Source organism: Narcine bancroftii, chromosome 10 (genome assembly GCF_036971445.1).
Source record: "Narcine bancroftii isolate sNarBan1 chromosome 10, sNarBan1.hap1, whole genome shotgun sequence".
Lineage (NCBI taxonomy): Eukaryota > Metazoa > Chordata > Chondrichthyes > Torpediniformes > Narcinidae > Narcine > Narcine bancroftii.
This window is the reverse complement of record NC_091478.1, coordinates 19,284,076-19,311,516: the sequence shown is the minus strand read 5'-3', so window position 1 is coordinate 19,311,516 and position 27,441 is coordinate 19,284,076. Positions and strand designations below refer to the sequence as shown.

Sequence of the window (27,441 nt, the reverse complement as noted above, 5' to 3'; positions counted from 1 at the left end):
GCTGCCACCGTGACAGCCTTGAGCCAGCCACTGTGCTAACCATGCCACCATCATAATTAACTTATCCTCCTTCCCCTAAGTTTACAGATAAAGCCATGCCAACATAATATACTAATAAAAATAAATAGTCTTACCAGACACTTTGGGAGAGTCACCCCAGCAAGAGCGGCATTGACCTTCATCTTGGGTGCTGCCATTTTATTCAAACACATCTTTATTGAAACTGCAGCAGGTAGGGCATGACAGGGATGCTCCGCTGGATGAACGTTTGCTCTCACCTTCATCAAGGGATTGTCTGTTGCTTTGTGAACCTTTACTTTTACAATTTTAAACTTTTATTTAAAATGTTATTTATTTTAAACATTATTTATTTAGTTCTTTACCATTTTTTGCCAGTTGTTTTGCATTTTTGGTTGGTTGAGCGCTGGATAATGGGGATTTTACTACTGTATATATTTATTTTGATTGTTTATTATGTACTGTGTATTGCATTTTTGTCTGTGCACCATGATCTGGGGATCATGGTGGTACATGTGAATCAGATGATAACTTACTTGAATTTAAGTACAGTAATAGAGAGAACAAGGATTCCGATTTGCTTTAGGTACAGCAATGGGGAAGGTATGGATTTGTGCCTAGTTTCCAGAATAGCAGGTGTGAACCATGATTGAATGTTTTTTTATAGGTACATGAGTGTTCAGACTCCAGAACCAAAGGATTTATGACAAATCTGTTTTCTGCCAGATTGTGGATAATACTGCATTTTAATTTTGTGACCAATTTGCCAACATTTGCTGCATTGATGTGATTGTATGGAGCAGAGTTCAACCTGGTACAGGTAAAGTCCTAAAATCCAGACTGCTCAGGATTTTTGAATTTTCTAGATTCTCAGGCAGTACTTTAAAATTCAAATTATAAGGAGGAACAATGAAGAGATGAACAGGTAAATTTTGAAAGTTTACAGCATGCTTCATTTATCAAAATGAGCAAGTCAACACTTGCCAAAAATGTAAACAACTTTTTCATTACATAAAAAGTGTTATGCTTGAAATTGTTTAAAAATGAACTTATAAAAGAAAAATATTATACCAATGAATTTCTTTGTTATAAGATCACCTGTATTAAGTGAGGTCACTTGTTGCTTCTGTCATGCTAGCGCACGCACATAAAAGGCTGTTAAATTTAAAAGTTTGAGAGTTTTCAAAGTCTGGATTTTTCGGGTGGTCTAGATTTCTGGCATCTGAATTTTTGGTCTAATACTGTATTGTGATAGTGTGAATCGAATTTGGTACACAAGTTTTAAACTTTTTAAACAGTGTACCATCTTATAAAATGTTTTCTTCTCACAGAGATTTTAAAAGTATTTTCATTGTTCAATGTTCTACTTGCAGGTAATCTGTCCAGTCTGAGTCGTTTGGGGCTGAGGTACAACAGATTGTCAGCTGTGCCTAGGTCTTTAGCAAGGTGTAGTGAACTGGACGAGCTCAACCTAGAGAACAATAATATATCAACATTACCCGAGGTGAGAGTATACTTCCATGAAAATCAGTAGCAATTTTTCAATCTAGGATATCAAAAAATATGATACGCATCTTTTTGACTGCCTTTCTACCATTAAACCATAGGTCAGTGAAAAGTTTTAAGAAAATTTGAATAGTGGATAAGATTTAAAGGCAGTCATACCATGAGAAAAAATATGAGCCAGGAATTGAGCCATATTTGAAGAATAATTATATTAAATAGAATCCAAATACGATTGTTTGAATTTTTAACCTCAAGTATATTAACAAAGATGAACGTCCATGGTTAGATATATTTAGCACTAAAACTGTTTTTGTGGATTCATTTTGGGCAACATGAAATACCAACCACGTCTGATAAAAGACTAGGTTTTGGATCTAAAATCTTTGAGATAAGCAAGATATACCACAATTTAATTGAAAGTCAAATTTTAAGAGTTAGGAACAGAACTAAGTAAATGTTTCACTCTCTGGGTGGGTGCAAGAAGAAACCTAATTGCCTTTTAACATTCCTCCAGATGGATTCTCTTGGTGAGATCCTGAAAGAATGAAAAGGTATTGTGTCATATGGAACAACCCATGGTCTGTCTTAAAAGCCCCGCCCACAATCAATTTTTATCCAGAATATTGGCAATTGACTGTCACACTCTTATTTGGCTGAAAATGTCAAACCCTTCATGAAATAATATTGTTTGAGACATTCAGCAACTTAGAGATTTTTTTCAAAAAATATATTCCTTAAAATTTAAAGGGTGATTTCAATTAAATAGTGAGTCTCTGAAACAGTTAACCAATTAAGCTTTAACTGGATTATGACCATTGATTAAGCTTTCCAGATTTAAAAAAAAGCACACGGTAAATTATCTTAATGCTTTAATTGTTAAATACCAAGCCAATTAAGGATTTAAAAAATAATATTTGAATACTTTTAAGCTTTTAATTTTTCTAAGATTTTTTTAAATTCCCAAACTCTTTCTGGATGCTTTTGTAACCATTTTCATGCATTCAATTCAGAGAATTTCCAATCCCCCTGGCCCTGTTGCAGAATTCTCCAGTGATTAGCACATTCAAATTCATTTAGCCCAATACCCCTTTCCATTTTGAACTTGATGGTAAGAGTGCAACTTGCATCCTATCAGCTAAATGTTAGCAATAATCTTTGGGTTTCTCTGCTTGCATGCAGATTTGTGAAATCCGAACCCTAATGTGGAGCAGAGGGGTTATTAAATACCATGAATTAAATAGACTCCAATCCTTTTGAAATATGCTTCACTGACTATATTTCCAGTTCTGATTGAGAGTTTTTGAGCAACTGTCAAGAGTATTATATTACAAGCTTCTTTATACAAGTGGATATGTAACCAGCTAGCAGGATCCCCAGCGTTTTCCGGGAAATAAAATTCTCAATTGTTGACATGGTTGAAACACAATACCCCAAAAATTTCATGGTAATTCTGCATAAATATATTTTTTCTGTTGCCTGCTCTCCTTTTTATCTGGAGGCCTGAGCACTGAGACGGGTGTATCGCTGCTGTTCTGTTTCCGGCTTCCTGCTCCTTGCAGTGAGGGGCGAGACTGATATTCCTCTGCTGTCTTTTGCTTTCTCCTTTGTCTAACTCTACGGGTTTGTGAAGCGCTTCTGCCAATGTTGCTTCACTTTTTTTGGGCCCCATATTGAACTGGGTTTGGTTTCTGAATGTACATTGTTGCACTGTAACTAATTGAGATGTCAATGGTGCAAGTTCAAATTTTTTTTGGAACTTTTGAATTTAATATGACCATAAAGATTAAATTCAATGTGGTCATGACATTCAGCGTCAAATGTTACCCAACTGAACCTCCTTGATAATTTCTCGAGTGCTCCATATTGATTTGCATGAAAAACAGAAATGCATGCACAAGTATATATTAGATATATTTAGTTATCAATGGAAATGCAGGGTATAGTTCTTTAAACTGAAGGTGACAAAATAGAAATTCTTTAAAGAAACCATTGTTTTGATCTATACACAATGGTAAACACTGCAATTGCAATTGAAACAAAAAAAAGAACTTTGTTTTCAGATAGCATCAACTTAGTGATGGATCCCATCTGAAGCTGCAGTAAATTTGATTTTATTGCATATATTCTGCTTCTCATTCTCTGGATTAAATAATTCTAAATCTCAACCTATATGCACAGTTAAAATAAACTGTTTTGTGATCAGAAACGTTACAGCACGAAAAGAGACCTTATTTGTCCACCCAGTCTGCTGACCTATTTGCCTGTATTCGTCCCATTATCCCTTTCCTATCCAACTAACCGTCCAAATGTCTTTTAAATGTTGCAATTGCATCTGCCTCCACTAATTTTTCTGGCAGTTTGTTCCAGGTAATCACCCATTCTGTGTAGAAAAGCTTCTTATAAATGTCTTGCCTCTCACCTTAACCTTGTGTCCTCTAGTTCTGGACTCTCCTGTCCTTGATGGCTGGTGGTGGAATGGAATATTTATATTATCTATGTCCCTCAATGTTCTAAACCTCTAAAAGTTCAACTCTGTCTCCTGCATTACAATGAGAATAAAATCTTTCCAATCTCTCCTTGCAATGCAGACTTCCATTCCTGTCTCCAACCCAGTGACTGTTTTCTTCATGCTTTTGCTGCCATTTGATTTGGACCCTGTTGTGACTGCTGGAATTCCTCAGTATTTTGTCTAAAATTCCTGCTGGTGGCTGATAAAACAGATTACAATCATTCACTTGACTGGACCTCAACAGCATTTGAATGTTATTAATTAGAAGCTGACTTGCAGATGATTACTGTGGTATTGAGTGACTGTCTACAGCAAAGCAAGAGGCAATTTGTAGTTCCAATTTTGTGAATTTGTTTTGTTCTGCAGGAAGTCTTGGCAATACTTGTACCATGGATGGATGTGCTCTTGGCGCACAATCTTCCATGTCATAGTAGAAAGTGTTTGTAACGTTAATTTCCATTGACTTGTATCCTGCGTTTATTGGTGTTAACTGGCTTCAATTCATGAACTTTTTAAATCTGTGATTTCAGAGTTATTAAACAAAATTGTAAAGGATAATGGTTAACTTGCCCATGCATGTTTGATATATCCATATACCATATATATGTGTGAGTGTGTGTGTGTATATATACACACACATGTAATAGTCAATATGTAAAAGTCCCCCCTCAATTTTGGCCCCAAAATCTGGTACAGTATTTCTCATATCACGTGTAAAAGTCTATCTCCACCCAATTTCTGGCCCTGCCCACCTATCCACTGGACCTCCCGACGCCCCAGCTACCTGTATTCCCTTTAAGCTGTGTGCTTGTCCACGCGCACACATTTTTCAACCAGCGCACAAAGGAAATGAATGTGTGCACAAAAGGTTCATTATCTAAAATAATGTAGTCATTATAATTATACTTAATGAAATAATCTCTTAGCGAACTGTTCAAAGTATAGAATAAAATCTTAATTTGTTACTTCATAGAATGCCATCATACTTGTATTATATTAAAACATGCCAATGCAGTTTTATTAGCCCTGAGCGATGGGCTGTGCCAAAATTATCTCGAAGCAATTTCAAGTTTACATTTGCACAAGCATTCAGTATGCACATGTCACAGGAAAGAAATTTGCACAACATAAGATTTTTGTCCACACTGACTGCTAAAAGTTAGAGGGAACATCCAAGTTCCCAACAACTCGATGTCCTGGCTACTCACCCATCCGAACTCCCGAATTGACTGCCTGCCCACCCATTCAAGATCTCAGCGTCCTGAATTACCGCGGTCAAAAGTAGTGTGTGTGTAATAGTCAACCCCCAAAATTTTACCCTAAAAATTGGTCCACAAAATTTGACTATTACATGTGTATGTATCGTAAACATTAAAATGACTTGGAGGATTAAACTGTTCTCTTTTCCATGCAGGGTCTTCTTTCAAGTCTTGCAAAATTGACCAGTTTAACATTAGCAAGGAATTGCTTCCAATCCTATCCAGTTGGTGGACCCTTACAGTTTTCAACTATCCATTCTCTCAACATGGAACATAACCGCATTAATAAAATACCTTTTGGAATCTTCTCCAGAGCTAAAGTGTTGAGTAAGCTGAATATGAAGGTATGTAATGTATATTATAATTGTAGGATGAGGCTCAAACAATTTTTACCAATACACTCTGACAACTAGAGATTTTAAAATAACATTTCAGTTTCAGGATGGGAAATATTGGCAAGTATTTTGATTCTGATAACTTTCAGAATCCATTTATGTTGAGGATTCCTTTGTGCAGCATTGCTACTCTTCATTTGTATGAGTTTTGATATGATATGGAAGTAGGTCCAATTGTTAAAAATCAAATTTTGAAACTGACTTTTGAAATAAGTTTGAATGTACAATATATTGCAGGCATGTTGAAAATTGGCTGTCACCCAGCCTTGATTTTCTTTGTCAACCCTTTATAGTTCAGCATCATTTTAGGCCCTGGAATTCTTACTGTATGTCGTGTTTGAAATGTGGTGTTCTGGCTTTAAATTGCTTTAAGAAAGTTTCCCTTTTTACTGTTTTGCCACTTTTAATTGATCAACATGTACAGATTTTTAGGGATTATGATACACTTTATGTCTGCAAATTAAGGTAATTAATCTTTAATTAAAGTGGTTAATACTAATAATTAATACTAACAGTTAATATTCAACTTGCATATTATCATTTTGCCTCCAGGTGTTCTCAGTATAATTATGGACAAATGTAGTTTGGCTGTTAAAACTGGTTTCTGTGCCCTTCCATTGTTGCATTTATGCATTTTGCAGTGGGTCAATTTCACAGTTAAATAATTGGCAAAAAGCTTGTTCAGTAGTACAATTAGTAATGTATGGAACTTGAGTTGAAGTACAATAAATGTTGCAAGATGTACATCTGCTTCAACCTTTTAAAATTGTGTTCCAATATTTTTCAGTTCTGGAATGCAGACAATGCTTAAGGCATTTACTAAACACTGGAGTAATTGATTTTTCTGATTTCCTCATTTAAAAGCAAAATTTTAGCTTGCGAAAGTGTTCTCAATTTTTAGACACGCCTGTACTTGCAGAAAGGAATAGATAGGCTTTCAGATTTCAGATCTAAAACAATTATGCCAATAATTTAAGAATCCACCAATTTTTTTCTTTCTTGGTGCATGATCTATTTTCTAATTGCTGTAGGACAATCAGCTAACTTCACTTCCATTGGACTTTGGAACATGGACAAGTATGGTAGAACTGAACCTTGCCACTAACCAGCTCACAAAGATTCCAGAAGATGTTTCAGGATTGGTTTCCCTGGAGGTAAGAAAGCTGACTACATAATCATGTTAACTTTCTAAACGCTTTTGTTGCCAAAATTTGTTCACTTTGTGCTGCCACAGAGGTTGATTGCTGTGCATTAAATATTTGGTCATGGTTATTGCTTCAAACTAGTTCTTCATTGACTATACAAAGTGTTTTAATCCATGAAATAAGAATAGGTCTATAATCTTGTAATGATCACATGATCATTCTCCTTCCTATGTATGACCCAACCCTTCTCCATCTGCTTTTTATATCACAAAATGTTATTTTTGTTTCATTGTACTTTTTCAGAGGGGAGAGGTCCACTGTAAGAACATTATCAACTAGGATCAAAGGAGCTCCAGTAATGAGATTACTTTAGAATAACATGCAATCAATTCACCTACTTTAAGGGAGAAAATGTAAACAGCTTGAGGAATGAGAACCCTTTCTTTCAATCAGGCAAACTAGTTCTCAGTCGAGTATCATAAAACTTGAATGGAGTGAGCATCTAATTCAAATCCACAAAACTCACTAGAATAATCTTTGATCAAGTTGATGTTTACCTGAGAGAAGATTTTCACAATTTAATAAATATCAGAGTAAAAAATAACAAGCTGGCATTTGACCTCTAAACTCAAGATCTTTTCCACACTTCACAATGTTTGATTTTTCATCACTGAAAGAATTTTGGAACTGAGAAATACTGAAGGGTTAGTAATAAATTCATGCATCCAAGTGGAAGGAAGGCATTGTTTGCTGGTGTTGTGTGGAAATTAACCAAATCACTCTTGATAATCGGAGGATTTTTTGTGATACTTAAATTTAATGTTTTACATTTTAAATGATTTAAATTTGGATATACAGCATGGTATCATGCCCTTTCTGCCCTCGAGCCCATGCTGTCCAATTACTCCCAATTAACTTACATTTTGGAGGAAGCCTGAGCACCCGGACGAAACCCACTCTCACACATGAAGAATGTACAAATCCCTTGCAAGCAGCGCCAGATTGTAACAGTGTTATGCTTTTAAAACAGCCTAGAGACTTAGAAACTGGGAAGTTTGAAAGTTCCTCAGGCATGCGCACATTAGCTTATCAATGTGCTTTTTGCATAAGGAGGATTTGAGAGAATAGTTGTATATAAAAATTATATTTTAAATAATCATCTTGGAATTTGTAGTTTGTGGCATTTAAAAAGCACATTGAAAAATGAATTTAAGTTTGAGGAGTGGTATCATGAAACAAAAGAGAAATAATGATATTTATGGAACAGCAGATATTGAGCCACTTTTTCAAATAAAAAGATTAAAATGCCATGCAGTGGGAAGTGTAGATGGAGTTGATGAGGAGAGAGTTGTGTGGCCTGAGCTGCATTTGCCTCTTGCAGTTGCTTCTGATCTCGAGCTGTGTAGCTACCATACCACACCAATGCATCTAGCAATTATGCTTTCAATGGTGCACCTATAGAAGTTGACTGACCTAGGAGATATGCCAAACTGGGTCTTCCATGGAAGAAAAGTTGTTGGTGTGCTTTCTTGACCGTTGTCAACATGTTTGATCCAGTCACGTCATTTGAAACGTTTACTCCCACGATCTCATAGTTATCTACTATTATCCACTTTAGCACCATTGTGGATAGGTGTGCGGGATCTACCCCATCTTCTGGTGTGATAAGCTTCCTTATCCTGCTGATGTTGAGAGAAGTGATCTTGGCACAATGGCGCAAGACCCTCTCTTCTGCTTTCTCTGTTCAGCTGACAACTTTATCATCACCAAGTTTGAAGAGGGAGTTTAGGCTGTACATTTCTTGGTATGGAGGCAGTATATTAAAATAAGTGAGTGTACATCCTTATAGAGTACTGTTGTGTGATTGTGGAAAAGATGTTGCTGCCCATCTTCACTGATTGCAGTCTTTTAGTAAGTTAAGAATCTAGTTGCTAAGACCAAGATCCTGAAGTTTGGGGATGCATTTGCTGGGGTCTATGATATTAAAGGTGGCGCTGTAGTCGATAAACAGTGGTCTGATATGGGTGTCCAGTTGTCCCAGGGCTGAGTGAAGGACCAAGGACATTAAGCAAACCTTGTTGGTTTCCATACACAGTAGCAAACTATGAATTTTGTCAACATCAACGTATGAACTTGTTGACCATTCAGTACATCTCTGCTCCAAACATCTTGTGATAGGAAATCAAATGTTGCAAAACATGATAGATCTTGGGTCTTCATGTTAAATTCTAGCTTGTAGAGATTATTATTGTTGTAGTTTTAACCAATTTTCTTTTGCAACAGCATTGAAAGTAGAGAAACACTTCCCAACACACTTTAATCCTTGAATTTCATTTGAGGTTGACTATAAGGTTTTCTCGACTGTAAATGGTTCTTGATCATCAAACCTATGATTCTAGTTCCATCTTCTATTGTCCTTGCTTTCTAACATGCCTATTCTTGGTTGCTTCAGAACTAATCAATCACCTTTGCCTTGTAAATTGGCTTTATTTTGTGCAGATTTGTATTTGACAAATTGTTGATATCCTTTGATATATAGTTTGCTCAAGCTTCAATGCACTTTTCATAACTAAATAGGAGTCATTGGATTTATTGGTACATTCAAATGAATTTACTAACATACTGATTTGTATCTAGGTTCTAATCTTGTCAAATAACCTTCTTCGAAAACTGCCTCATGGCATTGGGCACCTAAGAAAACTCCGAGAGCTGGACTTGGAAGAAAATAAACTTGAATCTCTTCCAAATGAAATTGCTTATCTTAAAGATCTGCAAGTAAGAGATTTTAATTTCATTTCTAAGTCGAAGTAAATCAGGTTATCTTCCTTTAAAATTTGGTTGTTGTTTTCTCAAGTTATATTGAAATGCAAACAAAAAATGCATGTTGCTGCCTAACTGAGGAGAGAACCATGTTAAGGCTTATTTTCCCCTGGATTTTCCATTGTTGCTTTTGCTGGCTGTTGACATTGAGGCTTGCAGAAGTGCATTACCCCATCACATCTATAAACCTACCTCCCGACCCTGGCATTTCTAGACCCCTGCTTCCATCATTCTGATTGGTGTGGATGATACATTGTTACACCTTGGTACAATTTAGAGTGAGTTATTGTATTGCTACATGCACTACACATGAAAACCCCTGTTATTCAGAATTCAAGCAACCAGCAGCCTCCAGCAACAATAAGAAAAAATTGGAATATAAATAGATTTTCTTTTAAATCTGGAAGTTTAAAATTCACCAATCCACACAACACGCAATCTCGGGCAACCTGAAAATTCACTTATCTGGCATCTACCAATTCCCATAGGTGCTGAATACTAGGGGTTTTACTGTATAATTATTTTTTAAATTTAGATATACAGCATGGTTACAGGCCATTTCGTCCCACAAGTCTGTGCTGCCCAATTTACACCCAATTAACCTACACCCCGGCATGTTTTGAATGGTGGGAGGAAACCGGAACCCCCTGAGGAAAACCTATGCAGGCGTGTGGAGAGCGTACAAACTCCTTGCAGTGCAGGATTCAAACCCTGGTCTGGTCCTGATTGCTGGCATTGTAAAAGTGTTGCACTAACTGTTACGCCCAACCATGTCGCCTTTAAAGTGTAGCATGTAAAGTAATTTGGCAATACATTTGAAAAGTGTAATGTTTCAAGAGTCTTGACCCAAAATGTTGACTATCCAATTCTATCCATTGGTGGTAACTGATCGGCTGAGCCTCACCAAATTCAGCTTCTCTTTTTTTATAAATAATTTTTTATTGTTCACACTATGAACCATATCAACCAAAATAAGTACAAATGTTTCTCATTAAATTTACACAGTGGTCTTTTCTCCCCCCTTTTTTCCCACTTTCCCTCCCTCCCCCCTACCCACCCCCCTCCAAAACCCATAAATATTCAACATAAACAATACAATAAAACCATAAAACAATATTTTACCAAATTCAGCTTCTCCAGCTAATATTATTTAAATTACTATTTTTAACAAAGGCATCTTCAATAAGATGCTAAAAAAAATCACAAAAACCTTTTGGTTGGATTCTATTGTCCAGTGTCGAGATGAAAATGAGTGGCTAAGACCTGAGAATATAAATGGGGAACAAAAGATGTCAGTTCAAAACTGAGTTCATAATCTAAATGTGTTTACTCAAAGGGTGAGTTGTTGTTTGAAGTTGCAAACGCTTGAAGTACATTCAGAGAATTCAGACCAATGGTTGCTATGCAGGCCCTGTTGGAGAAAAAAAGGCCACAAAGCATTGATGCTAAAAATGTCCTTTCTTCCTTTATTTCTTTTTATTTGAATGTTGCAGATGGTGAAAAGGAATATTGATCAAATGTGTTGAAATTTCATGAATCCTCGTGAAGATTCTGATGAAAGTTTGCAATGCATTTAAAGCTCCATCTTATCTGCTAAAAATTGCAAATAATTTGTTCGTTGCAATACAGTTCAGTAACCCAAGGAATGCTTTAACCATTGTAACAAAGAAATATTGTTGATTAACCTGTAAGGATTCTATTCCTCTCTCCCAATTTCTCCATCTCTGCCTTATCGGTACCCAAGAATTCTTCCAGTCCATGTCATCTGAATGTCGTCATTCTTCCACAAGTGTGTTTTCTCCTCCCCAACCATCAACTCAGCCCTCACCCACCTCTCCTCCATTTACTCCTCATCTGCCCTCCCTCCCTCTGCCCACAGTCATAACAAACAGGATTCCCCATGTCCTCACCCAACACATCCTGTACCTCTACATCCAACACATTATCCTCTGTAATTTCTGCCTCTGTCAACATGATTCCACTACCAGACACATCTTCCCCTCTCTGCCTTCTGTAGACATCGATCCTTTCGTGATCCCTCATCCACTCATTCCACCAATCCCCCCCCCGGTATTCCCTGTGATCGCAGAAAGAGCCACACCTGTGCACAAGCCTCCTCCCTCACCACCACCCAAACGGTCCTTTCAAGTGAAGCAACCCTTCACTTGTATCCACAGGAGTTATCTACTGTATCCAGTGCTCCTGCTGTGGCCTTCTTGACAACTGAAAGACTGGACACAGACTGGGAGGTCACTTCACTCAGCACTTTCGCACTGTCGGCATCAGTGACAAGGATCTCCTGGTGGCTAACAACTTAAGTTCTGCACCCCACTCCCATGCTGACATCTGTCAATGGCCTCGTGTACTGTCCCATGAAGAACAATATGATGGATTAAGAATTAACACAAAAAAATGAAATTTAATAGGTCAAGTCATGCTGGCCAGTTCCTTGTCACCCACTGATCCTCCATGTCTGGAGTGACCTGTAACCATCTAACAGTTTATGGCATGAAAACAGACCATCTTGGCCCTACAAATCATCACCGGTTCACTCAAACAACTCCGCAAGCTCCTCCCACCTTTTCTCCGCCCATAACCCTCCAACCCCCCTCCTATCCATGTATGTATCCAGCCTCCTCTGCCTCAACTATTTCCTCCGGAAGATTATTTCATTCACCCACCACTCTCTGAGTGAAGAAGCATCCTTTAATGTTTCTCCTAAAATTTTGCCCCCTTACCCTCAACTCATGTCCTCTTCTTTCAACCTCCCCTGCTCTCAGGGGGAAGAGTCTACTTGCATCTAGTCTATCTATTCCCTTCATAATTTTAAACACCTCTATCAAGTCCCCTCTCAGCCGCCTACGTTCCAATGAATAAAGTCCTAACCTCTTCGATCTATCTCTGTACTCTAGGTATTTTAAGCCAGGCAACATCCTTGTAAATGGCCCAAATGCGGAGAGTCCACTTTGTAAGTTTGGGTAACAGCAAGGTCTCCAGCAGTGCAAAAGACCTTGCTGCCAAAACAGCTTGAAAGTGAGTGAGGGGAAAAATACAGCTTGCTCACAATAGTTTATTTATGATTTTTGTTATTAAGAGCTAACTAGAATCCAGAAGTTGGAAGTTTTGAAGTAAAGCAAAACTATATTCAAAATAAAAACAACTTTCCTCATAATACATCTCCCTATCATTCCTGGTGGGTCTGACAGCAAGTCTGGTATCATCATGGCCAACAGCTTGTGCTGAGACCTAGGTCTAATTGACTAAACAATTAGACATTCTGTTGAGAATTGTTGGCTGTGGCTGCTCTTTGTTCCTCAATCTGATGTAATATCTTTTTGTTAAAAAAGACCAACTAAGGTTTTATTGGAGAGGCTTGAACAGGATGTTTGACAATTTCCAAAGTTGTTAGCTGGTTATTTTTTTTAATGTTCTAATGATCAGAATTAAAATATTCATAAATGAAATGCAATGGCGAATTTATACACAATGTACTCTCCTCTTTAGATTCCAAATTTTAGGAAGGATGTTGAGGCAATACTATAACAGCAGTTTGCTGCCTGGTATGAAGAAATTTAAACAGAAAAGTGTGCTCTTAAACCAGTGCCGAGTTTGTTTGAGCAAAGGAGATTGCAAGCTGACTTAACTTTGTTTTTTTTAAAGGGAATGAGTATAATAACCAGATAGCTTAGGATGTCTAGTTTTAAAAAAAAAAAACTTTTTTTTCATGACCTCATAACCTTGAATGTGTAGCATAGCTAATGAAGTATTTTGAATTGTAGCCTTCATTGTATTTTAGGGGCACGGAGTGGCCAATTTGCACATAAGCACTGGGCTACCAAAAATGACAAACTGTTTTAGTAGTGTTGCTTCAGATAATTATTAAGCAGGACACTGGAAAGCTTTTCATGTGCAACAAATTAAATGGATAGTGTACATCAAAATCAAAGAGCAGAAAGTTTAACTTGACTAAAGGACTATCTTTAGCCTCTTTTACGCTTGTGTCTCACTAAATTGACCGTTCAGTGTCCTGGGATTTTTGCAGTTCCCACTTGACTACACTTAACTGGGACACTGCATACATTCACACTTGCAAGGAGCCATCCCCGGGGTGAGGACTGTTCTACCTTCTACCGTTGGTGGTCCTGCCCTAAATCCTGATCAATGTGTTATGATCTTGTATTTGAACAAAATTAATCATGCCTAAATATAATATAATTAAGCTTTATGTACAGCACAGTGTGAACCTTTCAGCCCCTATTGTCATTGTGCTGACCTATGTCAACATTTATAAGGGACCCTAGGTAAGTGCCAACTGTAGCGGCCCGCCCCCGGAGAAGCGAACCAGCTCACAAAATGGCTGGCAAACACGGCGACCGCACGGACCCTGAGGGTGACACCAGCCATCGTCCCAGGTGACAATAACGGACAATTTTTAAACCGTGTGGGAAAGTTGGTAGTGCTATCATGCACAATTTATAAATACCGTGGGGAATAAACAATGGTGGGCCTGCCCAGAATTTCATGTGATAGAGAAAGGGCTGCATGCACACAGCACTCATGGACCCTTTTTAGACTGATTGGCTGTTAATTCCTGGGACTACTTGCAAGTATGAAAGGGCCTTTTGGTGTAATGCATCTTAAGATTTTTCTGTACTGAAGTCTCTGAATTTGGATTTGAATCCACACCCTCCTTACTCAGATGCCAGTGTTACTGCTAAACTGCCAAATAAAGGAAAGATTTAAAATGCAGAGCAGAAGAAACTTGTTAATTCAAAATTGATAAGTTGTGGAGTGAATTTGCTGCAGTAGGTGTCTCCATTAACTAAAATAAAGAGATTGCAAAAGGTATCTTTTCAGGATTAGACTGCTTTTGTGGTGATTCATATCAACACTGATGTGGTGGTTTGGTTGGTTGTGTTGTAATTTGAGATTGTGGCAATCAGTAAGGTGAGAAGGCCTCATTGTGACTTTTTAAATCTGTAGCATAAAGGCAATTGAACCTTCTCTCGGCCAAAGGTGTCTGAAACTTAAAATATTAAAACTTTGTATGTGTATCTTTTTCTATATCAGAATATTTGCACAGAATCAGAAGGTTCCGTATTCCTTGCAATGTTCTAGTTTCTGACCTCAAACAAAACCCTGCACTATTGCTCAAGTAGTGCAAGGTTTTTTCAAAGCTTGTGAGACATTTGGGTATGACTTTTTGTCTTGTAAAGAATGGTGTCAAAGTGCAATGTGGTTAAACAAACCTTCATATAGAAACAGCAGCTTAGTTGCATGTACCCACAAAGTACATGCAACTACATCGCATTACAAAGTAGCATTTATTTCAGATATGCCAACTATTCCCAAAGTTGTGGAAATTTACAGTACAGGAGGCTCCTGTTGATCCCAGCCTTTGTCTGCTAGCCTAATAGAAGTTAGTTTAATAATCTCTCGTTCTGTATTTAGTCCTTTTGCTCATACTTGTAGGAAATCTTTAAATCGTGAACCCTTTCTCTGTCCTTTCAGGTAGCTAATTTATCTTTTTTGGAAAGTGTTTATCTACCAATTATCTACCTATCTTTTCAATTACAAATGCAGCTCAACAGAAGAGTTTGTTAATCCTATTACCACCATCTCGTCTTCTGCCTTGATAAAATTTCTGCTGTTCCAAAGACCCCCAACTAACCTACTCAAACCTTGTGAATCTCTCAGCTCCTTCCAGTGCTATCTCATTTGTTTCTGTAATATTCTGATCAGAATTGGAGTCTTAGCAATGGGGTAACTAGTGCATTTTGCAGTTTTAGCATGACCTGCTCGCTGTTGCATCCTGTGCCTCGGCTTGGAAAGGAAACTACCTTTCTCTGCTGCCACAATCACTTTATTATCTGCCCTACTATCTTCAACCATCCATTCATGAGGGCATTGTATGGTTCATCAATTCCTCTGCACTCACACTGTCCTACATTTTATTATCTATTCCCTTGTTTACTCTCTCAATAATATAGTTGAGGTTAGTCTGCCAGATCAATAACTACTGAAATCCATGGCTGGCTTGCTTTCTTTCACCCATGCAATCAAATTTTGCAAACTACTTAATCATAACTAATATAATTTTAAGTCTGAATCAGAGCATTCCAGGAAAGGCAAGGGGCAGTCTTGAAAGTGTATTGAATTCCATGAATAATGATCTTCAAGTCACTGCCAGTCAACTGATAACATACCTGTTCACTAGTGTAACCAATAGGTAATTATGATTTGCCATTTACCATTCTGAATAGCCTGACAAGTATGATCTTGTTGAATAAATATCCTGCAATCTTCTTGAAAAAGATCTAAACTCATTGTATCCAGTTGCAGCCCATTTCAATTTCCCCACCCCATTCCTATACTGACATGTTTGTCCTTGGTCTCATCCACTGCCAGACTGAGACCACCCACAAATTAGAAGAACTTGTTCCATCTGGGCACCCTCTCATCAGATGGCATTAATATCAGCTTCTTCCCTTTCCGCATTCACAGAACTACTGCCTCCCCGATCAGTTCTCGCCTTTCCTCTCCTGTTGATGTCCAATTGTGGCTTTTTGCTCATACCTTGAAGAAGGGTTCCATCTCAAAACTTGGGTTATATACCTCCAACATTTTTGTATTTTTGCTTGATTAATGTGTGACTTTCTGTGTATGTTCATCAGATTTTTTTGCTAATGAATGACCAGATTGTAACTCGGTCTATTCTATTTTATTCATCTTCTAAAAAAAGAACAGTACCAATCTTCCTATCCTGTTGCATCCTTTCTTTATCTACAAAAGGTTGAAAAATAATTTTAAGCCTCTCATTCTGATGTATCAACTGATTATCTATTTAGAGACATTTTGCAGAAAATGGCTGTCCTGAAATTGAGTTTTTTTAATTGCTGAGGCAATAGACGTTGGTCAATATATTTGGAAATGTTTGTTTTGTGCTGGTTAATTTTTTAAAAATCTTCCATTTGGGCTTTAATCTTGTTCTTTGGAAGGATGGATGGTCATTAATACATTAATTAGTATTCAAACCCCTCTAGAACTGTTTAGTGTCTAGTAGGCATGCAGTACATAAAATAGTACGGCACAGTATGGGCCTTTCAGCCCTCTGTAAACCTACTCCACATCAATTTAACCCTTCCCTCATAACAATATTTCTAAGTTTTGCAGTTCAGCTTGTAGCATGAAGTTTTTTTTAAACTTGTATATGGCAGTATTTTGTGTAAAGGGTTGATATTGCTTCAATTTGAATTAATTTGAAATCTTATAGTGGAATTATTTTGAGCACAAACCTGTTTAACGATAGCTTTTTCCCCATTTGTGCTTACATAGCAACCAATTATAATCAAAATTAATTCAGAGTTGAATATCTTGTTTTTTTGTGTGGAACAGTTTTTCCTTTGTATAATTGCTATCCCTGAAAAAAGACTAGTGTATTAATTTTTGTTGAATCCATGCACACTTAAGAAGAGACTTTTCTTTGCCTACAGAAACTGGTCTTGACCAACAATCAGCTGACGACGCTTCCGAGAGGAATTGGTCACCTTACCAGTCTGACTCACCTTGGCTTAGGAGAGAACTTGCTTACTCACTTACCTGAAGAGATTGGTCAGTTGGCAATCTATAGTGCATTTCTCCACATTTTTGAAGCCTGAATTAGAATGTAGAAATATAACCATAATATATTTTAAATATGGACATCATTGAGGCGAGAAATCTTTTGGTTAAGGAACTCATTTCCTATTACAAATCATCTGGGTTAGATTTAGCGATGTTGGGTAGAATAATGCTTCTTTCTGCCCCCAAAATATCTCCTTAAGATGTGACCTTGTATCAATTAATTTATTGTTCACCTTGCACTGTTGGGAATTGTAACGTTGCATACTTCAGTCCTTCATCTCCTCAAGTCTTCATTCCATTCAGAGCTCAGCTCCACCTCATTGTCAAACTGCAGAAGAAGTGGTGTGGAATTCCATAACAATTGCATTTCTTTCAGGAGTTACCATACAAACCTATGAGCTGAGAAGCTGGTCGGGCAAATCCATTGAGTGAAATGGACAGTGAATGTTTCGGGTTTAGACCAGTTTTCAAGACTGTCTTGAGAAAGTGTGTCAACCTGAGTCATGGAGTATGGAAGCAGGCGCTTCAGCCCACCCACCCACGCCGACCAAAAATGTCCCACCAACACCCGCCTGTGTTTGACCCATATCCCTCTAAAAGCATAGTGTACATGCATCTGTCCAATTTGTTTTATAAACTTCGCAATAGTACCCGCCTCAGTTACCTGCTCCAACGGCCCGTTTAGAATCAGAATTTATTGTCATGAGCAAGTGATAAAATTAGGTGTTTTGTGGCAGCATTATAATGCAAACATTCATACTGTAAACCATCTTACAACAATAAATATTTTTTTTTAAATGATAATGAAAAGTAAGTCAGTGCCTTTGGTTCATGGATTTATTCAGGAATCTACTGGCAGCGGGGAAGAAGCTGTCCTTGTGCTGCTGAGTGTTCGTCTTTAGGCTCCTGTACGTTTTCCCCCAATGGTAGCAGAGTGAAAAGGGCATAGCCTGGGTTGTGGGGCCTTTGAGAATAGAGGCTGCTTTTTTAGGACACTGCCTCATGTAGATGTCCTCAATGGAGTAAAGTCTTGTACCTGTGATGTCGCAGACCGAGTTAACAACCCTCTTGAGTTATTGCTTGTCTTCCGATTTGGCAGCTCCATATCAGACAGAGATGCAACCAGGCAGAATAGTCTCCACGGTACACCTGTGAAAGTTTTTGAGAGTCTTCGGTGACATACCGTTGAAGAGACTTCTTTGTGATTGCAGCAATGTGGAAGCTGTGGTTGGAAAAATGCTTGAAGCCGTCATTAAAGATTAAATAGTGAAACTTTTGGAACGTAAGGGTTCAATCAGGCAGACGCAGCATGGTTTTAGAAAGGGAAGATCTTGTTTGACAAACTTGTTAGGATTCTTGAGGATATAATGGGTGCGGTGGATAGAGGGGAACAGGTTGATGTTGTATATTTGGATTTCCAGAAAGCGTTTGATGAGGTGCCGCACAAGAGACTTCTCAGAAAGTTACAGGAAAGTGGAGTCCGGGGAAGTATATTGGCCTGGATTGAAAATTGGTTGTCTGACAGGAGGCAGTGAGTCGGGATAAATGGGAGTTTTTCAGGTTGGCAGAGAGTGGTAAGTGGGGTGCCGCATGGGTCGGTGTTAGGCCCACAACTGTTCATCATTTACATTGATGACTTGGAGGAGGGGACAAAATGTGGTGTAGCCAAGTTTGCGGATGACACCAAATTGAGTGAAAGAGCAAATTGTAATGAGGATGTGGATAGTCTGCAGAGGGATATAGTTAAGCTGGATGAGTGGGCAAAGGTCTGGCAGATGGAATACGATGTTAGTAAGTGTGAGGTTATCCACTTTGGCAAGAAAAATAAAAGAGCTGAATATTATTTAAAGGGTGAAAAACTACAGCATGCTGTTGTACAGAGGGACTTGGGAGTGCTTGTGTATGAATCGCAAAAAGTTAGGTTGCAGGTGCAGCAGGTTATTAAGAAGGCAAATGGAATGTTGGCCTTCATCGCTAGAGGAATTGAATTCAGGAGTAGGGAGTTAATGTTGCAACTGTATAAGGTACTGGTGAGACCGCACCTGGAGTACTGTGTCCAGTTCTGGTCTCCATATTTGAGGAAGGATATACTGGCTTTGGAGACGGTCCAGAGGAGGTTTACTAGGTTGATCCCTGGGATGAAGGGGTTGACTTATGATGAAAGATTAAATCGTCTAGGATTGTATTCGATCGAGTTCAGAAGAATGAGAGGAGATGTTATAGAAACATATAGGATTATGAAGGGTATGGACAGGATAGATGTAGGGAGGTTTTTTGAGCTGGCCGGGGAAACTAAAACTAGAGGACATAGTCTCAAGATTCGGGGGAGTAGATTTAGGACAGAGATGAGGAAAAATAGTTTTTCCCAGAGAGTAGTGAATGTTTGGAATTCTCTAACCAGGGAAGTGGTTGAGGCTGCCTCATTAAACATATTTAAAATTGGTTAGATAAATTTTTACATGATGGAGGAATTAGGGGATATGGGGAGAAGGCAGGTAGGTGGAGTTAGGTCATAAATTAGATCAGCCATGATCGTATTGAATGGCGGAGCAGGCTCGATGGGCCATTTTTGGCCTACTCCTGTTCCTACTTCCTATGTTCCTAAGCTCCAGGACTGTTCCTTAGATGTTGACACCAAGAAATTTGAGATACTTGACTCTCTCCACTACTGAACCCTTGATAAGGACTGGGTCATGTTCCCCTGGCTTCCTCCTGAAGTTACAATCATCTCCTTGGTTTTGCTAACGTTGAGTGCAAGGTTGTTGGTGTAACACCACTCAAAGAGCTGATCTATCTCACTCTTGTACACTTCCTCATGGCCGATTATGATTTGTAGATGGAATTGTACCTGGCCACACAGTCATGGGTGTATAATGAATGGAGCAGTGGGCTAAGCACGCATCCATGGAGTGTGTCTGTGTTGATAATCAGTGAGGAGGAGACGTTTCAAAGATCAGGAATGCATCAGGATGTGCTGTCTAATGGCTAATAATCACAGTGCTTAGTCCCTCCAGTGCCTGGGGCTTGTGTGTGTGTGTGTGTGTGTGTGTGTGAAATCTTTTTCTCTTCCCTGACCCTCACCTTGTACCCATGTTTTCTGGTTACTGATTTCCCTGACTCTGGGCAAAAGACACTCTGCATTTACCTAACCTATTTCTCATGGTGACTGACCACTTTTCTTCATGGATGCTGCTTGATTTGCTGAATCCCTCAAGATTTTTTGTTTGCTGAAGATTCTAGAATCTGCATGTTTTTGTGCATTTCTCAAACCAATGGCAGGTCAGAATCTGCTATATGTTAACAGTCTGTTCCATCCAACCACATGTCTGTCCATGCTGCCAGTTGCAGATATTATCAGCATTTACTTAGTTTAAAAACCTGAGACCAGATACACTGGAAAATCTGAAGAAATTGTGTGAAAAATTTGATTTGGTTATCAATATTTTCATTAACATTGAAATTTCATATTACGCTTAAATCATATTATTTCATCCAAGGTACCCCCATTTTAATCAAGCAGATATTTTATTGTTTATTTATTTTTAAAAAAGGAAAATCTAAACCCACTACCAAGAAAGAAGCTGTTTGGCCAAAAAAAGACAGAATTCTTATCAGTGATAAATTACCTCATTAGTCAAAACTTCTATCTTCATAACAAATCAGAGATTATAAAAGTAATTCAAAAAGGGTCCCCACAGTTTGTAAAATTTAAATTCAAATCTGAAATTAAGGATCTTCTCTAAATTTAAACATGCCGTCACGTAGTCATTGAGTATGAATAGATGGGGTAACGTCCCTCCATCTGAGCAACATCGCCTGCCTAGCCATAAGAGAAATGAAAGCTAATACATGCAGCTCAGATGTCATTAAAGTTATGTCACTCTCTCCAACAATTCCAAATAAAGCAGTTAGGGGATTTGGTTTAAAATTAACTTCAAAAAAAATCAAAAATTTGATTTGGTTAACCCAATTTTTTGTTATTGCCTTGCCTGAGAATGCATTTTTTTTAAATTGTGCACAGAATAAGGAAACCTTGTGATTATTTTAAACTGGATATTTTAAGTGGAACAGTTCAACACAGGAACAAATCTTTTGACACACTGTGTTTGTACAAGCCATGATGCCAATCTAAATTGATCCAATCTGTCTGTGTCAATGCTCATTTTTTTTGTCTAAATGCCTCTTAAACTTTGCTATTGTATCTGCTCTCATCACTTCCTCTGGCAGTGCAATCCACACACCTCCACTCTGTATTTGGTAAAAAAATTGCTTCTCAAAACTCCAAACTTTCCTCCTCTCCACCAAGCTGAGGAACAGCTCCTTTCCATAGTCAGTGAGGATGCTGAACAACCGAAGGAACTGCTCACACTAACCATCCGAGACACTCGTTTGTACAAAACAACATATTTATTTGAATAGATAAAATACACATCTTGCATATGTATTGTTTGTCATTATGGGTGTTATGTCTGGTTGTGTGTCTGCATGTTTCGTTTGCACTGAGGATTGGAGAACGCTGTTTTATTAGGTTGTACTTGTACATTCAAATGACAATAAACTTGACTGACTCACCTTAAATCTATGCCAATTTCCACTCTATTGGGGGAAGAGTGGTGAGGAAATGTTGAATATTTGCGCTATCCATGGCTCATAGTTTTACGTATCCCATCAACTTCTGACACTCCAAACAAAGCAACTTCCTGCTTGGCCGACCTCTCTTTCTGGCTGATGCACGCCAAACCATGAAACATGGTGGACCTCTTTCGCTCGCTCTCCAAAGCCTCTGCATCCTTCCTATAGTGTGGCAACCAGAAATGTGTTCAACACTCTGTGGCCTCACTAAAGTTGTATGCAGCTGCCACGCAACTTCTCAGTGTTTATACTCATTTCTGAAGACCAGCATGCACCAATACCCTTTTACCACTTTGAATCAGAATTTATTGTCATGAACATCACAAAATTCATTCTTGATCATACTGGTCTTCGGAAATGAGTATAATCTGTCCACTATGTGGCTACTTGCACCCCAAGAATTCTCTGTACATCAGTACTTATGATATTGCCATTTACTGTATTCTTCGCTATGGTATTTGAGCTCCAGAAATGCATCACTTTACCCTTGTCCTGATTAAATTCCACCTGCCACTTTGCTCATCATTCCAACTGATCTACATCCGAGTGTGTCCTGTGACAACCTTCCTTGCTATTTACACTAATTTTTACATCATCTGCAAATTTTCCAATCATCCATTTCCATCCAAATCATTAACACCTGTTACAAACAAGTCTGTGTGGAACACCACTGGTCATAAACTTTTGAGTCAGTGAATCCTATTTACCCACTCACAATGCAGAATTAGACATTTTGGCGTTTGCATTTTGGTGATAGACATTTTGACACCGACAGTTTGGTGCTGGCCTGGCTCCACATGGCGTTGCAGCACTTCCTGAGTGTTTTAATTTTAAATTCAATTAATTCTATATTCCATGATGTGTAATTAAACTTGCAATAACTTACAATAATTATAACAAATATATTATAATTTATCAAAAGCCTTTTTATTGTTAACTGACTGTTTTTAATAATTTAAATATATATCTACCAAAAGCCCTTGGGGGATGGAGTTTCTGCTACGCTGGGGGTTCAGGCTGTGCAACAGGATGGAGTCGGCCAGCAGACAGTGAGTGGGGCAGGTCAAAATGACCGGCGCCAGACTGTGGCCTCAAAAATTTCTCGACCCTCACCAATACCCCATGTGTGGCGTCTTGATCTTCTGGAGCAGCTTACCATGAAGGGTCCTGTCAATTGCTTTACTGATGTCCACTCCCTCATGAATCATCTTAACTTTCTAAACCAAAATCGAATTTGTGAGGCAGGACAAGGACAATCCCCTTGCAAGTCCATTCTTTTCAAAATGCAAGGAACTTGTTCCCAAGAACCTTCAATAATTGCACCACCACTGACAGAAGGCTCAATAGCCTATCATTGATTAGCTGTTTTGTTAAATTTGTCAAGGCTGTTCATTAATCTAAACCATGTGATAAATGCAAAACATGAATCAAAATTTTTTGAGGTTTTGAATTTTTAAATTTCTACATTGCCATGGACAAATTTAAATCCATCTACTTCCTTTAACTTGCTAAAGTCATTTACTTATTGCCACTAATTCCATCATACAGTGTGAAAGTGTCACTTAAATTTGTTTGAATTTGTTGGTGTTACTATAATTCTGAGTGAAATAAATAGTAAGGAATCGGTCTCTTTTTCTCCCTGTAAATTTGTCTGCAGACTAAATGGTAATTGTTTGCAAGTCTATAGCAATTAGCTAAGTTGTGCATAATGCAAGGATTGCTATTAATTAAACTCTTGGATATTTTGCAGGTACACTGGAAAATCTGGAGGAATTGTATTTAAATGATAATCCTAACCTGCACAGCCTTCCCTTTGAGCTGGCCCTCTGTAGCAAATTGTCCATCATGAGCATTGAGAACTGCCCGCTCAGCCATCTCCCACCACAAATTGTGGCTGGTGGTCCGTCCTTCATCATCCAGTTCCTGAAGATGCAGGGCCCTTATCGTGCCATGGTTTGACTGAATTAAGATGTTGCATACACTGTACAAAATATACATTGCATTATTGTCCTATAGAAAGCAATTTTACTAAGACTGCGGTATGTGTTTCTGGTAATAGAGGAATTGTAGCCATTTAGATTTTTTTTTTAAAAACCTGTAAAGATTTACAGTGCTGGACAGAAGTTTCATGCCAGAAGTATCATTCATTTTTGTGAGTGGGGTGGGAATGGATCTTGCAAAAATCCTAAGCATGTTTTTTTTTTAAACCGTATGCATTGAAGATACTATTCTGTGTATTTCATACACAGTGTAATATTTTCTTTACAATTAACATACTCAAAGTGGCAGGAATAGGACCTGGGAAATTCCCCTCTTAATATGTAGGTGCCAATAACATTGCTTTATCTTGATTTCTATCACGAGATAGTAAATCTGGGTAATTGTAGTAAATGCCTGTAAATGCTTCAGGCCTGCCATTTTTCTTTAGTGTCCCGGTCTAAATCTGTGATTGAAAGTTAAGTTGACAAGTTTTAGGGGGGGGGGGGGAGGGAGGAATTTTAGAAATGGTGTTTTTTTTAAAAAAAAAGAAAAAATACAAAATAAGCTAGAGCATTAAAGTTTGAAAAGATACAAAAGCCACAATTAAACCAAAGAGAGGAGAAATTTAAAATTAGGCCAAGCAGAGAAAGTTTAAAAAAAATCTTCTCCCAGGCAGATGTTTTGTATATTTGAAAAAGACTTATGATTTTATGGGTTAAATATTGTCCTTATAAATTTCTGTATATTCTTGGTCATTTTCATTGTCTCCAAGATTTCCCACTTGACATGAGCAATGGTGTGATATTGATAGGCAATATTTGTATAGTGCAGATACACTGGTCATACACTGCATTGCTTCATCCTGTAATCTATGTGGCATACACAGGAATGTGGCTTTTAATGTTTGTTCCCCGCTATTTCATTATTTCCTCCCAATTATGAAGCAGATAGGAGCTTAAGAACAAAGCAGAGGGATACTTCCAGATTCAGCTAATGTATTCCCAGATAGTCCAAGGGGAAGTCTCACATGATGCAACTTTTCTGCCATCTATAATGTGAAACATTTTGGACCAGAGATGCACAAAAAAAATTTTCAGTTTCCCAAATCCTGTGACAAACAAAAGCACCTTATTACCCTATACCCTTACAGCTTTAAAGCAGTATCAAGTCTGTTGAGGCAATCGATGGTTCAGTATCTTTTTTATTCGTCCTTCATGTTGTATTTGCACATGAAGCTGTATATGGAGGGCTAATTTTCCTTGTACTGTACATTTTTGCTGCTGCATCTATTTTTCTAAGTTGTAAGTATGGGCTAATTGAATCTGGGCAGTTTAATTTTTTTGTTAGTGTGAATACAAGTGCAGTAAATCCATGGAAAAAAAAATAATTGCCTTTTGAAGCTATTCTATAAAGAAGATCCATATGGTATTGATACAAGCCAGTCATTCTGTTCAGTATTCACTGGCTGAACCGGGTTGATTCAATCTTTGAACAGGCTTTTATGTGCAAATGTAAATACAATCACTGCAAGTCGTCTCATCATTTTGGTTGCAAGAAAGGATTTTACGTCATCTGATTGCACTCCTCACAATAATACTGTGTTTTTAAGGCTTGAAATTAAAGATAATAGAATATTTCATTCCTCTTGATGGCAAAACTCAGAAATTACACTGAAATGAATCAATTTCTGTTTCGTCTCTGGTTATCAATTGTCTACATTTTTGCTGTTGTCTTGACTGGACCAGATCTGTTTGTTGGAGAATATTTGCTTTGAGCCATGCACAAAACCATCGCGAAATTATTCTGCCCATCGATGTAATTTGTCTTTGTATTTCTTTCAATTGGGTTTCTATTTCTTGCAAAATTAAAGGACAAGTTATGGTTGTTCAACCATATCAATAATAGAAGATGGATGCTTGATTGCAATGAAAATCACAATTTGGAAAATTATCAAAACAGTGTTTCAGAAACAAAATAGTCTTTAGTAGTTTATCTACTGCCTGATTATCTCTGTGATCATTTTTAACATGTAATTCAAATCATAAATTAGTGGCCATGAAGAAATCTAAAAGCTGCAAAATTTATATGAAAGCAGTATTTTTTTAGGCTCATGATGTACTTTGGTATGAGTGTAGCATTTATTGACTAGTTATTTTGACATCAACCATTTAATTACTCTCCAACTGTATTGATTAGGCTGCATTGTGCAATCTGTTTTGCAATGCAAACTTTTTTTTTACAGTCGCTGATATGTACTTTGAATGTGAGCAAGGCCACTTGATGGTACCAAATTTTACCTTTGATCCTTGGTATATTGCAAATCAAATCTTGTCATTCAAGAGACTTTAAAACGTAGTTAAGCATAAAAAAGAAATGTTATTTTCACTGCATTGGACAAACAGCTTTAAAATTTGCTGTGAATGCAGTTTTCCCAATGTATACCCTGTAGGGTGCTAATAATATGTGGCATATCAACACTAAAGATTGAGCTAAATGTCAGTTTTAACTTAAATCTGTTGACGTCTATTTGTAATATCTCTGGTTTTCATGTTTGTTTTCAATGCTGTGTATGGCCTATCAGTGCATTGGTATGGAGCATAATTTTAAATTTTTTAAAAATGTAATCATTTACAAGGGATGAAAAAATCCATTGAATTTAAGTTCTCAAATGCATAGTGAACTCTAAATCATTTGCTCCTGTTTATTTTTAAATAGCAAAATTGCTCAAGGTGTTCAGTCTTGGATTGAAGTTTTAAATTTTCAGTACTTATTGTATTTACTGGCACTGTAAAGCAGAAATGGATAATAGACCCTTTTATATTTTGGTTTGTTCAAATTCAGTTGTGAGATTTCAATGAAGAAATGTTTTGAGAAGCTGTGAAATCTGTTGCTGAACTATTGATTAGAAGTCAGTGGTGAATTTTTCATACTTTCTCATTACCTGATGAGAGTTTTAAGGATTTTCTAAATTGTGCTGCATATGCATTCATATACAGTAGCTGCTTTCTTGCATTAGTTGCAAAATTGATTATTTTGCTCAGATTTTGCTAAGACTGATTAAACAACCAGACAAAATTGAGTCATATCCAGCAATATCTAAAGGTTAGATCTTCGTGATTTTTAGCAACTGATCACTTGGATGTTTGCTGCCTTTGAGGTAGTTGCTATCTGCTTCTGCTTTACCACTTGTGCTCCAATTTAAAGCTGTATTTGTATTTTATAGAATATAACATTTGAAAATATGCTGTTGAGAAGTCAAAAATCGGTAAATCAGACAATTCAAGATGCATTTTGAATTTAAGTGTAATTTGTACAAAGAATTTTATACATACATATCCCTAATGGCAGCAAATAACTTCAATTATTCTGTATCAGCCCTTGTAAATTCTAGAGAAACTAATTTGGCTAACTTAACCAGTAAGCCTATAAATAATGGTTTGTTTATTTTTGGCCTACCTTATTGGCTTATATATATATAAAAAAAATGCCTTTTTGTTTTTTTTATATAAAAGTCACTCAGTGTATCTGTGCATTCATTATAAATAGTAAATTTG

The 27,441-nt window shown here is 37.5% G+C and overlaps 1 protein-coding gene across 1 annotated transcript in view; it reads left to right on the top strand.

The window, feature by feature from the left end:
• The window catches only part of shoc2 (SHOC2 leucine rich repeat scaffold protein), a 99,722-nt gene extending 72,287 nt beyond the window's left edge, over positions 1-27,435 (top strand). Inside the window, exons 4-9 of the mRNA XM_069900070.1 lie at positions 1,392-1,522; positions 5,448-5,636; positions 6,719-6,841; positions 9,470-9,607; positions 17,146-17,263; positions 23,658-27,435. Of these exons, the coding sequence (XP_069756171.1) occupies positions 1,392-1,522; positions 5,448-5,636; positions 6,719-6,841; positions 9,470-9,607; positions 17,146-17,263; positions 23,658-23,866 (908 nt within the window). The 3' untranslated portion in view covers positions 23,867-27,435. The remainder of the gene's footprint in view (positions 1-1,391; positions 1,523-5,447; positions 5,637-6,718; positions 6,842-9,469; positions 9,608-17,145; positions 17,264-23,657) is intronic.
• Positions 27,436-27,441: the final 6 nt, after the last annotated feature.